At 39.2% G+C, this 14,089-nt stretch overlaps 2 protein-coding genes and 1 pseudogene across 3 annotated transcripts in view; 2 read left to right on the top strand and 1 right to left on the bottom strand.

Annotated features, from left to right (window-relative positions):
* Hwt (SH2 domain-containing adapter heavyweight) overlaps window positions 1–14,089 on the bottom strand; it is a 272,150-nt gene that overhangs the window by 237,716 nt on the left and 20,345 nt on the right. The gene's annotated exons all lie outside the window — the stretch shown is intronic.
* LOC143355898 (trypsin-1-like) lies at window positions 3,190–6,440 on the top strand. Its single transcript, XM_076791079.1, has 7 exons — window positions 3,190–3,287; window positions 3,976–4,049; window positions 4,861–4,955; window positions 5,047–5,188; window positions 5,270–5,383; window positions 5,503–5,655; window positions 6,105–6,440. The coding sequence occupies exons 1-7, from the start codon at window positions 3,239–3,241 to the stop codon at window positions 6,246–6,248; spliced, it is 771 nt and encodes a 256-aa protein (XP_076647194.1). The 5' UTR covers window positions 3,190–3,238; the 3' UTR covers window positions 6,249–6,440.
* On the top strand, window positions 8,649–13,239 carry LOC143355899 (chymotrypsin-2-like; annotated as a pseudogene). The gene is made up of 7 exons (XR_013082573.1): window positions 8,649–8,763; window positions 8,956–9,029; window positions 9,591–9,685; window positions 9,775–9,916; window positions 10,678–10,791; window positions 12,040–12,192; window positions 12,863–13,239. The product of XR_013082573.1 is annotated as a chymotrypsin-2-like (transcript).

The raw sequence follows: 14,089 nt of genomic DNA, 5'->3' as shown, positions 1-14,089 counted from the left end.
AGCCGCGCCCTGATTGGTCCACGTTTTTCGTTAATAACTCGTTAACGAAGCCGCGGAGAACATTTTCGCAAAGCAAAAAGTTACTTCAAATGATCTTGTGCATCATCCTTGTTAAGGAAATACAACGTTTTGGGCCACTCTTATGCTTCGAAAATTCAATTTTGACCAGCTTTTTGAGAAATTGACTGACTACGCGACAGCACTTGCGCGATTGCTACTTCGTCGACCAGTTTGCAACGTGGATGACGCTGTCGCGGGAATGTAATCAGAGCAGTCTCTGTTTAACGTGAAGCGCATTACGCCATATTCCGTCGAGTGTATCGCGTTAGAGGAGAACCGACGAATTTCTTGAGCACCCTTTAAGGAACCGTGTCCCAGCGGAATGACATTTCTCGTTCCAGTTTTCCATGAGAATCCAGCCCCCTCCCCTCCCCCCTCTCTCACCCTCTGGCTCCGCGAAAAGGGAAGAAAACTGCGCACTCGAATAATTCACACGGCCACTCCACTCGAAAGTCCTCGTTTTCCGCGGACAACCTTTGAATCGTTCGTTCCGCCTGCGCTTTTGTAGAAGTCGATACTTTGAGAGCCACGATACCACGGATAATTCAAAGGTCAAAAGGAGTAAAGTGCGGGGGCCGGGGGAGAATGGAGAAAAAAAGACGTGGAAGACCGCCGGATCCGAAAAAGAATTAATCCGGTGAAGTGCAATTATACGTTTAACGAAGCATCGGCAATTGGTCGAAAAGACGAGCCTGAACCCGGACTTCGCAACTCCATTTCATTATTTTCCGCGCGATCTCAGAACGAGCAGATCCGTCTCGTTCCGAAATCGTTTCTTAATCACAGCCGCGAATCTCATTGTGATCAAACGGATCGGAAGCCGACGGCCTCCTCTTTTCTATTCATCGGGAATGCAATTATTAGGTGTACGCAAACCTTTTGGTCTTCTTAAATCTTTCACGCGGAATGACTTGTAATCACAATGGTTACGATTTGCATAGACCTAATTGAAAAATTTAAAGCTAATGGACCGATAATATGAGCCGGTTTTTCTTTTTTGTTCATGTTTTATCCAATTTTTCTGGGACCCGAGAGCTAAATCCAAAAGCCGATTGTTGCAGATAACGTAATAAAAATGTATCGAAATAAAATTGAAAATTTCTCTAAATAAAATTAGGTGCGTTAATGATCGAGACATTACGAGAAGAAGCTTGTCGTCTATAATCGATCAGTCTCGAGCTGTATTTGTTTTACGAATACATACCGGCGTGTCACAATGACTTGGTATGAATAAGCATTGTCGAAACTTATCGATACGGCACAGTTATCAGTGCTCTAGATTATCAGTAACACATTGTATTCATCTAGACTACTGAATTGCGCAGCGAGGAACACTCGAAAGATCATATCGCCGCACGTCGTGCATCAGAATTTAATTACAACATTTCAAGAATTTCTGGTTTAAAACCTGTACTACCAGGTAGATATTAAAAAAAAAAACAGAAGTCCAAGTACCTCACGAATCTCGTGATACCGAAATCATGATCTCGTGTAGTTGAGCACGTCTCAGAGAATTGTTTCTCTTGTTTCCGCTGAAGATATAAATTCATTGACGTCATGCTGTTTAATTAAAATTTTATGACCGTAACATTTGATTCGTATGAGACCATAAAAAGTAGTGTTAATAAAATAAAATTAACTTGTGAAAGGCTTGACACATCAATTACATTTATTCTTCTTATTTAAATGACTAAAGATGTAGTCATTTTTCGTCGAGGAATAATATTTTATATTTGAACTGAATGAACGAGATATTCGACAATAAGTATATTTTTAGTTTGATTTTGAGAACAGTTCAATTTACGTCCACGATTCTGGTTAGAAATAAAATGGTTAAGAACGGTATCGATTGTTGAACTTCGACAGTAAAAACCAATAAAGATCTAAGTCAGCACGATAAATGATTCTTTTGATGCAATCACGATCATTATTTGAAGCGGTCTTATCAGGCCAGCATTTATTTATCGAGTGCCTGTGAAATGCGATTAGGATCTTATGAAATCCGAGTGGTCTCACCACGAAATAAGTGATCAATGGAAAAACGTAAATGTTTTCAAAACATGCTTCGACGGCTACTGAGAAGAGGACCAATTAGAGTTTAATTGTCCCTAAATATAAATTTTACAATAACGTAACTAATTTGCACTTTCATGAAAGTTTTCTGTCTTGAGCAATCATTATACCTCCACTCACTGGCAATTTCTAACAAGTGTATCAATGACTATGCAGAATCAGAAGACATCTCAATATTTTCTTTTTTCTTTATTAGTAATAATCCGAGAAAAAAGCTTCATTGTGCTCGAGATAATTTCTTCCTTAACGATTGATATCATTGTCGCTAGCGAAGAATCGGTTAAGAAACTGAAAAAAAAATATTAAATATCGTCTGTCTTACAATTTCAGCAGAAAATGTTCATTCCGTATGATTGGTCCGTATTTTCGGTTGATAACTCCTTAACAAAGCCGGGGAGAACATTTTTGCAAAGGAAAAAGTCACTTCGAGTGACTCCGGGAATCATTCCTTTCAAGGAAGTACAACATTTTTGGGACACCCTGTATATTTGAAACATTGTTGAAACAAGGCGAGAAGCAACAATTTTCTTACGTTATTTTAGAATATAAAGCACTCTTTAACAAATTGAGAATTTGAATAGGTCACAAAATGTTGTCGTGACAGGGTTAAATTAATTTTTCAAATATAGTATATATACTATACACTATTAATATTTTTGGGACAGCCTGTGTATCTGTGAAGTATTGTTAGACAAAACATCAATATTCGGAATTAAAATGTTTATTGTGTCTGTTAAACACTATTCTGAAGAATTGTCCCGTGTTTCGATGATCGATCAAGGAAACAATATTAACAAGAAGTGCAGATATTGAAATCTAAAAAAAGCACATTGTCTGTATATGTGTAAACATTGTCGAACGGAAACGGGGTGCCGGGTTGAGTCGATTCGAGACATCAGGTCACTCGGAAATGTTATCAGAAACAAATTAATCACACTAATCGCTAAATCCACGTATTGGTTCAACACGGATTGCAGATCTATCTAATCTGAATCGATGGAGCTGAGAAACCACTTGAAATTTTGAAAGACCGAACTACGGTATATAAAATAACAGCGCGCTAGGCGGATCCAATACAGTCGGTGCAAACGATACGGCCGGAAACATGATTCTGTCAACTTTGTCAATATTCACTCTGTTGGCGGTGTCCAACGGTAAGTAAATTCGATCGTCTATAGTCTATAGTATAGACTCTATACTGTAGGAACCTGGTCGTCGCAGATTCCATCTGCGCAATCTAATATTAGCTTACAATAATTTAATCCAAGACATTTCCGTCAGATTTAAAAAAATTAAACATTATCTTAGAGTAATTTTTATGTAAAACACTTTCGTCCATTAACGACGAAGGAAAAGTGAAAGAAAGATTCTTAATTGTCGCTATCTTGCATATTGGTTTAAAGTTCATTTCATTTGCGAAGTATGATATCATTGGTGGAAGAAGAGTAATCAAAGCGAAATGGTAAAACAAATAGAATAGAATACAATTAAAATAAAAAATATTAAACCCTTAAAGTAATAAATAATATTTGAATAATAAGATAAAAGATAGTGATAAAGAGGTTCCGCCCTTCGAAGTAGAATCGCGTTCTTCCGGTAGGCAGGAAACACGATTCGTGCCGAATCGAATTCGACGTTGTTAAACAAGTATAATTTGATCAAATCTTCAGTCGACGTGTGCGTTTCCTGTTATGTCCGAGCAATCTCCCTGTATATTGATTCGATGAGCGCGTTAAACGGCATTAATAAATAGAGTAATCAGCGCGAGCTACTTAACGAGCGGTGGTTCGTTCACAATCGGTACGTACTAATTTGGTATTGTGTGCCTTACTATTTGCACAGCCGCAATCCTGCCGTGGTTCGATCCAAGGATCGTGAACGGGGAGGACGCGAAGGAAGGCGAAATTCCGTATCAGGTGAGCACCAGTATTTCCCTGTTATAATCTACGGTTATTTGATGAGGGAGAAACTCGTAAATGAGGATTCCGGAATGCAACGTGTAATGGAAGCTCGAGAGTGTAATGTATATGCAAGTAGAATCAGCCGCGTCTGCAATTCTACCGCGTAGAATCTTCGATTTATCTCGCAACACACTTGCAAAATGTAGGGCACAGAACTGGCTTCGCGAACTAGTACTTATGCCAACAACCAAAATATTCTACGGTACTCAATGACGTTGCACTTTGTGGTTTCAACGAATATTTTTTAAATTAATCTGTGATCGTCTGAGACAACGAAAATCTAAAATAATTTTGCTATTTGTCAACGAAAATATTAACCCTCCGTATGCTACGTCATTCGTGACCCGTAGCGGTGGGGATAAGCTCGAGCGACCGTCAATATGTAAAATTTTATTCCGTAATAAGACGACGCTTTTTATTTCGAAATAAGAAAATCTTCTCGGGACGAAAGCCGGTCCGGAGCCGTCACCCTATATCGAAAGAAAACTGAAGTGATATATAATAGGAATCGTAAGGTATGAAATCTACAATGACAATTGAATTCCAGAGCAATGTAATCGATATTGCTAAACAAGTAACGACAAGTTTGTAATGAGTGGTCCTGGCTGGTGCCGTTGGAGCAGGATTTTAATAACAAAAGAATTCCGCCATGGAGGAACGAACGAAAATCCAATATCACCTTTCCCGTGGTACCGAATTCCTGTCTCCTCAGATTTAATTAAATCATTCGAAACTATGCGATAAAAGAGTCTCCACTTGTTTTCAGGTGTCCCTCCAAAACATAGATAGCTCGTTCCACTTCTGCGGCGGATCGGTCCTGAACGAAAATTATGTTATCACCGCGTCTCACTGCGTCGACGGGTGAGTACGTCGCCGACTATTCGAGGATCTGATGATCTCTTCGGAAAATGAAGCGGGCTTAACGGGTTTTCTCGTGATTATTTTCTCGCAGCCGGGATCCGTCCGGGATCAAGGTTGTCGCCGGAACTATCAATCTGTCGAAGCCGAACGTCGAGCGCAATGTCGTGAAGATCATCATGCACGAGCAGTACAACTCCCGCGACTCTTGGAAAAATGACATCGCTTTGCTCAAGGTGATATATTTGTACTTTCGAGTAGTCCGCTCGAGAGGCGCTTGCGCGTAATTATTTATACGATAATTTTTATTCTTGCAGGTCGAGAAACCATTCTCGAGGTCGAAACTGATCTCTTTCGTGCCGCTTGCGTCCGCGAACGACGCCGTCCAACCTAATTCGATGGCCACGGTTTCCGGATGGGGCAGACTCAGGGTAAATAACGTTCGGTTTTGCCAACAGTTTTCATCAAATAACCACTGGATTTATTATTAGAATTTGTTATTCGATTTTCCATCACTGTTTAATATTGGAAACGTTTCGTGTAATTGCAGCAAGGCGGACCCACGACCATTCACCTGCAACGTGTCAACATTCTGATCGCCAGCCAGGATTACTGCAAACTAATGTACAACAAGATCGGCTACAACATCTACGACTCGCATGTTTGCGCATACGATCCAAAAGTCGAGAAAGGATCGTGCAACGTAAGTTTCGTTCGGATAACGTTCAATCGATCGCGATAGCACTGTTGCATTCTAGAAGATGAAAGAGAGAATCGAGTGAAACGTATTTTTCCAAATGATTTTCCGCTGTCCTTTAAAATTGACTAAAACTCGTGGTATTGTCTCAGTGTCAACACGCTGGCCGATTGAATTCTATTGATTTAACCCAATTTGTTGCGCTATTCGGGAAATTGGGACAATTATATTTTGAAAATTGAATTCAATCACAGTCGATATAATGGTAGATTAATTCTGAAAAATTGTTAATATTGAATCAATTTGTTGCTGCAGGAAATATCGCAATTAAAGTTATAGGTCTGCAAATTGATATTGCTCCTCGGTTAAATTGCGCCGAGTGTTCGGGATATAATGAATCATTAATTTCTAATGTTTCACCGATCGTTTCACATGGAAATTCTTTATTGTTGCAGGGTGACTCTGGCGGCCCACTGACTGTCAATGGAAAGCTCGTGGGTCTGGTTTCGTGGGCTATGGGATGCGCTCTGACCGACTACCCCACTGTCTACACCCGTGTAACGTCTCATCTTGATTGGATCAAAGCAAACGCCGTATAGATCGAGCAAACGGGACGCGCACTGAAAATGAAGCGTCTAGGCGAAGCAGATAGACAACCCTTGATAAAATCCATACCATGCGGAACATTCTAGGCGACGTTTTTTTTTTTTTATATAAATTTCAATACGCGCATCGTTAACTCAAATGTAAATATTTATCGTATACATTAATAAACCATTTATCACTATGAACTGTTTTCTCTCTGAATCCCTACATAAAGTTGTACCATAATTGTGATCAACAATTGATTTATTTATCTGAAAATTTCCTGCTTAATAAAAGAGAAGATTCAGAAAGAATTGTTAACTTTTATTTCAGTTTTCAGATTATTCCGTCTATGTCATTGTTTGGACAATTTTGGTTACATTTCATATTTATTTAAAACTTATTACAAGATACATCGAAAGTTTCTCCGTTCAATAATGCTAATATATCGACATTCCTAAATTCTTTCAATCTTGAGTCTATTTTATGTCTCTTCTCTTGATTTTTCTTATAAACTAAGCAACTGGTAACTGGTGGCTCCAGTGTCGCCAAATGAGGGGAGGGAGCACGAAGCGAGGGGAAAAAATTACCCTCTCTCCGCAAGTACCGGAGTATGCACGACAGAGACGGGGCGCGTCACGTGACTGGCCACGGAGGAAGCGTGGGGGAATAGCGCGGTAGAAGGGGAAGTTAGAGTGGGGGAAGAAGTCTCGATCTGGCGACATTGGGTGGCTCGCGAGCCACGTGCGAGTCCTCTTCCCACTCCTGAGACCCCCCACCATGCTCCTATGGACGAAAGGGCGGGAGGTTAGGAACCTATTCTATAGGAAGTTATCTCCAGGAGAGATGAAAACCCTATAGCATAATATGAAGTGGCCAGAATTGGGGGGGGGGGGCGGTCTGTGGACCGGTAGTGGGGGTCGTGAAGTGACCTTACATTGCTTACCTTATTTTCCTAGTTTCAGATGCTTCAAAATAATTTGAAATCGGGCCATTGTACTAATTTCTAAGAAATTTCCATTAATTTCTCTCTCTCTGGTAAACAAAATTTTCTTTAGATCAAAAATTAATGTTACGGAAAACACCCTCGTCAAATTTACTGTTTAATTACATGCTTTCTGCGTATTTACGCAATGTTTAAAGTATTTATGACGATGCATTAAACAAGCTTTTTACATTAATCAATTACGATAATTTTACAATGGGATTAAACGGTACGAGAGAGATGAGTGCAAGTTGTATTTCTTTAAAAAAAAAATAAACTTTAATAAACTTTTAATATTTAAACTTTTTCATATTTGTTATTAAAGTGATTCCTGAAATATTGAATAACGAGCTTTACGATTTTACATTCTTTATAACACCAGAATTGTCGATCCAGTAAAAATGCTTGGTTTTAAATTCTGTACTTTATGGATATTGGGATTAAACGATGGATTTGTTGAAAATTGCTGAATAAATACATTATTCCAGCGTACACCGTAATAAAATCGTACAAAATCTGAGTAAATGTGGTTCTGGTGTTTTTAAGGCGTTATCAACAATCGTTTTTAATGCTCAGCAGCTGTTGTATTAAATGCATCAGATTCTTAACAAATCCAATTGATCCGAACGATAAACGAATCCGTTTATTTCATGAATTATTGAATGTTGCGTGTCCTATCTCCGCAGATCTCTTGTCTTATTTATTTGTTGTATAAATTACTAAATCCTAGTTGTTTTATCTCCGTGTACAAAGTACGTTAAAGCGTCTGCAAAAGGAACATGAACAATAAGAGATAGTAGAGCTCAATTTTCAATTAAGAGTGAATATCTACCGTCCAGTCACGCGTCGATACTGTAGCGAGGAATACTGTAATGCATGCTTGACGCACTTGCTCTAATTTATCATAAGTGGAGTGACGGAATTCTATGAAATTTAATATACCGCTTTATCTGGAGCACCAACAAATAATTACAATGAAGTAACTTGCGAATAGACTGCTGATTAAAGATACAAAATAAAAAATGCAAGACACAGGAGCTAAATAAAAAATAACTAATTGGTCGATGTCCCTTAAAGTTTTGTAATATGTTCACTGCTTTAAACTGCACCAATTTTTCTTATGACGCGTACATTATCTACTCATGACTAAGCAAACATTTCAGCATTGATTAAGAATGTCTTTTAAGAATAGCACGGTGAAAAGTACAACGTCGTTATTGGTTAATTAAGATCCAGGAGATGTTAAGGCTTTGTGTATATTTTTAAAGACTAAAGTGCTAATGCTATAATACTTATCTCAGTGATCTCATCTGCGAGATAAAACTTTCGAAACGTGAATATACGTATTACAAAAACGGCTAATCTGTCTTTTAGGCGAGATAACAATGTTTTAAAACGTACGATAGATTTTAATCGATGGGTATATAAAGGCGGCATTTGATTCGCGTCATTATCAGTCTGAGTTTACCTAATTTCTGTCATCGGCACAGGCAACATGGCTCTAGCTTTGCTCTCCCTCTTCGCGGTGTTGGCTGCGGCTAATGGTAAGTCCTTAACATCATTCGCTCTCCTTCGGAAGACGATCAGTGCCACTCGAATATCGATGATTTTATTATAAATCCACGAGGCCGCACTGGATGCTTTAATTACAAAATATTAGATCGAACGAAAAAGAATTACCGTTCTCATTTTTCAAATTGATGCGGAATACTTAATTATTAACATTCTAATTGCAGCCGGAGTGTTGCTTGACCTCGACCCCCGAATCGTAAATGGCGAGGAGGCAAAGATCGGCGAAATCCCATACTAGGTAAGTCAAAATGATTCTATAGGAAAATGAAACACAATTCAATGGAATTATTTTACTGAAATTGAAAATAATAATGCTTATTATTATAACAGTTCAGCGATCATTAGACGGTCATTAAACTCTTCAGCAGTTTTAATAAGTTCAAATTATTGTATTGATACTTTTTAATTCCATTGATCCTATTACTGTCTGAAATTTCATTTTTGTCATAAACGTGTTTTGCTTCTTCTAAAACCGACTACTGTTGTAAATCATATAGCACAAGACCAACGGTCTGTTACTTGCAATAACTTTGAAGAAATTCTCATTAAAGATGAAAATATTTGTATTCACTTATAGTGACTGGAGATTTTCATGAAATATGAAAATCATCTGTATTCATTGTAAAACACTGGAGCTACATTTACTTCATTTTTACAAGTCGAAAATAATACAACGGTATTACTAAATTCCTGGAATCTTTTCACTGTTGTGAATTTGATCTATTCATTTTTGTTATGAACGCATAAAATCCACAGTCTAGCGATCACTCACGGAGAAATATTGTTTGTTGCGGATTAGGTGTCTCTTCAAACTACTTCGAGTAAGAGTCATTTCTGCGGCGGATCAGTGATCGGTGCAAACTATGTTCTCACAGCAGCCCACTGCGTCGTGAAGTAAGTTCAGTGGTTTCCTATCCAGTGGAATCCCTGATAATTACAGTAATTCGAGACAGTGTTACAAAGCCAAATAATATTGTTAACAGCCGAGCGCCGGACGCGCTACAAGTTGTCGCTGGCACAGTCCGTTGGGCAGATCAGACCAATGTGCACAAAGTTGAGAAAGTCATTACTCACGAAAACTACAAACCTGGGGACTCCTACGTGAACGACATCGCGTTGCTCAAGGTAACTTAACATTGTATTGTTTAATGAACCTGTAATCCGAATAATTGCTACGAAAACTCCAATTGTTTAATCTCGATATTTTTCTTGATGCCAAGATTCGTGAGGTCATTTCAAGTAACTTTTTCCTTTGCGAAAATATTCGCCGGCGCTTCGTTAACGAGTTATTAGCGAAAAACGTAAACCAATCAGAGCGAGGATACAGCGGGCGGATTCCGGCTCAGCCAATGACAACGCCACGCTCAGCGGGACCTGTCGCCGAGCCGGAATCCCTCTGCTATAGCCGCGCTCTGATTGGTCCGCGTCTTTCGTTAATAATTCCTTAACGAAGCCGCGGAGAACATTTCCGCAAAGGAAAAAGTTACTTCAAATCACCTCAGGAATCACCTCTTTCAAGGAAGTACATTTTTGGAAAATGTTTCCAGAACTTGTTTATTCTCCGCGCTAACATTCTCTGCGAACCATTGAAACTATAAAAGAATAAGGATTTTTTTATGCACTTCTTTATTCAAGTTATGATCGTACGAGGTCTGAATAAATTCAATTTTGTTACTACTATAATGGAACATATATCAGTTGCGTTTGGTGCTAATAATTATTTAAAAATAATATATAAGTACTCTTATATTCTTTTAATTTTCTTGCTATTTTCAATCTGGATTACTCTAGCGCTCTTTTTCTCTCGTTGATGTTAACGACAAGATACAGTAAGAGGGATAAGGGTTAATGTACACGTTTCTATAGAAAAATGTTGATTTCCACAGACAAAGACACCATTCAAGATGAGCAAATACATATCCACCGTTCCCTTGCCGAATGCAAACGAACCAGTTCCTGCTAACTCGCCAGCCGTAGTGTCAGGATGGGGTACTCTCAGAGTAAGTGTCACCTTCGACAATGAAAGAAATATTTTTAGTGATATAATTAATATTTTCCGAGGAACCAATAAAAACCCCGAATACTAGAAACCAATTTAATGACAACGGTAACAAACGCAGCATCAATACTGAGTGAAAATGAAGTCTGCAGTACGCGTTTGTAAATCAATATTCGAATATTATCCCTGCTGTGCTTCTTTGTTCAGCTATATACAGTGTGTCCCAAAAATGTTGTATTTCCTCGGAAGGAAAGTTCCTGACACCATTTAAAGTAACTTTTTCCTTTGCGAAAATGTGCTACGCGGCTTTGTTAACGAGTTATTAACGAAAAACACGGACCAATTAGAGCGTGGATACAGCGGACGGAATCCGGCTCAACCAATGACAACGTCACGCTCAGCGGGAGCTGTCGCCGAGCCGGAATCCCTCTGCTATAGCCGCGCTCCGATTGGTCGGTGTTTTTCGTTAATGGAGCCGCGGAGAACATTTTCGTAAAATCATTTGCGTAAGGAAAAAGTTACTTCAAATGATCTCAGGGGTTATCCCTTTCAAGGAAGTACAACATTTTTGGAACATCCTGTATATTTGAAACATTGTCGAGACAATGGCAATCTTTGACAAATTGAGGATTTGAGTAGGTCACAGAATGTCATCGTGACAGTATTAAAAAAATTGAAATGCATCAGTCGTCTTATATTGGAATAAAATTGTAAACAACGATATACCATTGACATTTTTATAGAAAAATGTGTTTCGACCAATTGCAACTTCGATATCACATGCACTGAAATTGTCTCTGCGTGGTCCTCATCTCGGTGACGTAATTTTTCTTGTGGCAGATTTGAGACAAGTCACTTGACCTCTACCCGTGGTCTTAGTCTTTTTGACCTAAAAGCGTTTTCATTTGTTCGACCCAGCTACGGTCATTGAGTACGTCCTGACCTAATTGTTCCTCGCCTCTTCGTCGTTTTGATACATTGTACTTTTAAACAATAACTCCTTTATGAGCACGATTAATAATAGGGAGAAACATACTATAACAAGATTAATATAAAAAATATCCGGACGTTGAAATGGCGATTTCGAAAGCGTATATCCCATGATAATGGAGAAACCTCGTACATTTAATTCGATTTTCGATAAGTAATCGCATTATCGGGGCTGTACGATATTAACAGTCAAATTAAAGTCCAGTTGGCTTATATGCACACCGAATTGCAACGTTAATGTGATTTTTGTGTCCCAAAGGTCGGCGGACAGGTCGCGAATACTCTCCAGAAGGCAAAACTCCAGATAACCGAACAAAATGCCTGCAAGAACGCATACAAATATATGAGAATGAACATCTACGACTCTCATATCTGTGCTAGCGACCCTAAAGCAACCAGAGGAGCATGCAACGTGAGTAACCAATATTTATACTCGATACACCTTGTTTCGTTACTTTGATAACTACAGTAATGTCTCGATATGTGTGAAATAGACGTGCAAAATTTTTAGCTATTTTTTTATGAAACTTTGACCAACATATTTGTGACGTTTCTCTGATTAAAATGAGCCCAAACACGATACAATTCTGATCACATTTACTTGTGTAATTCACGATTCAGTAGAACCTCGAATATCCGAACGGATGACCTCTGAATTCTCTATTAACAATTTCATCTAACACTATAGGTAACTGTTCTATTATTCGAGCACTCATGTTCCATCGATTGGTTCCGGTAATCGATTAGACAACTATAATCGAAACCCTGTCATGCTTGGTGTCATTTCAATCTGAAAGGTGTCACGAATATATTGGTAAAAATTTCATAGAATATATGAAAACGATAAAAGTTTTGTAATTGGATTAGTATCGTATCACCGATATTGTCGACGTTTTGTTTGCTCGCTACCTGTTTATTTATTTATTAGTCGCGACCATTTTTCTACGTTCAACACTAGCGGTAAGAATTCGAGAGGTAGCGTTTGTGTACGATCTAAGCACATTTCTGAGGCACAAGTGAAAATAAATAAGAGGCATTTCTGTGTCCTTCGGATTCGATTGACTATTTACGTTTTCTCTTAGGGTGACTCTGGCGGCCCACTCGTGGTCAACGGCAAGGTCGTTGGTGTCGTATCCTGGTCGTACTCATGCGCTCTCGCCAGTCATCCCACAGTTTACACGCGTGTCGCGTCTCACATTGATTGGATCAAGAAGAACGCCGTCTAAATCGAAATTGATTAGATCCTTCCTACCAACAAAATTCTTGCCAACTAATACATTAGCAAACTAAAAGTGTCAAGTCGGAAATGAAAGTTGACGAAGAAGCACATCATTAGTCGCCAACGATGCAAAAGAAACTTGAGAAGCCAGCATTTACGCTATACATTTGTTCCTCTCTTGTTAAATATATAAATAGTGCTTAAAGAAAAATGTTTCTGAATTACACCTCTCCTAACGGTCCCTATAAACTAATTAAGTTCTACTTATAAAATTGCTCACATTTCATTTCGGTTTAAAGGGGACGAATAACATTCGCGTTTGAAATCATTATCACGAGTTCGGCTCCTATTATTATATGCGGATGGATTAATTGCTTCGCGTTTGAGTCGTGTTTGAATAATTATAACAGACGAGGCATTTGTTTGATCGAATACTTTCGTCAGACGGAGAACGGCAAACGGATTACGATTAAACAAAAAGCGTCCCGAGCGGCAATTTCTATTCGATTATTATTTTCGGCGAGGGTTCTGCTCGGAATCGGCCGCGCCGATCGATCAACTGTAGTTAATAGCTCGATGTAGGTACATACACTCTTCTTTTCCGGGTGTCCGCGTTTCCTGTAGTCGCGTGCGAACATTTTTTCGCGGAAGCGGCAGCTGCGCCAACATCGATTGCATTTTGATTCCGCTTTTGTGTTTGCACGACAACACCGAAGCCCAACACCGCCATAATTCACGCGGCCGCGATGCATCCCGATTATTCACGTGAATGCGCCGCGTCACGCGAAACCTTCCCCCTCCCCCCTTCGCCCCGCATGTATCTCTCTATCACGGCTGTCGCAGAACTCGATATAATTGCACGGCCGACGCGGATCAAAGCAAATTATCGGTGGGCACGTTGTAATCTAAACGAACTAAGAATTGATTCTGGTGTAACAGGTTTAAAAGAGTCGATTCAGGCTGGCCGAGCTGTGATAGTTTATAATCTACGGTTGTTGCCAAAGCATTCAAGCAAAGGCGTGTTATAAGATGAGGAGAGCGCGTCACGTGACCGGGCGGAAGCGTGGGGACTAGCGCGGTAGAAGGGGAA

This window comes from Halictus rubicundus, chromosome 7, assembly GCF_050948215.1.
Source record: "Halictus rubicundus isolate RS-2024b chromosome 7, iyHalRubi1_principal, whole genome shotgun sequence".
In the NCBI taxonomy this organism is placed as follows: Eukaryota; Metazoa; Arthropoda; class Insecta; order Hymenoptera; family Halictidae; genus Halictus; species Halictus rubicundus.
Note: the sequence above shows the minus strand (reverse complement) of the source record. Positions and strands in the feature narration are given on the sequence as shown.

What these genes read in the sequence shown, in the direction of transcription:
- LOC143355898 (XM_076791079.1), top strand. Translation starts at nt 3,239, where the DNA reads ATGATTCTGTCAACTTTGTCAATATTCACTCTGTTGGCGGTGTCCAAC. An exon ending in TCTGTTGGCGGTGTCCAACG is followed by an intron (nt 3,288 to 3,975) that starts GTAAGTAAATTC and finishes CTATTTGCACAG; the next exon opens with CCGCAATCCTGCCGTGGTTC. An exon ending in AAGGCGAAATTCCGTATCAG is followed by an intron (nt 4,050 to 4,860) that starts GTGAGCACCAGT and finishes ACTTGTTTTCAG; the next exon opens with GTGTCCCTCCAAAACATAGA.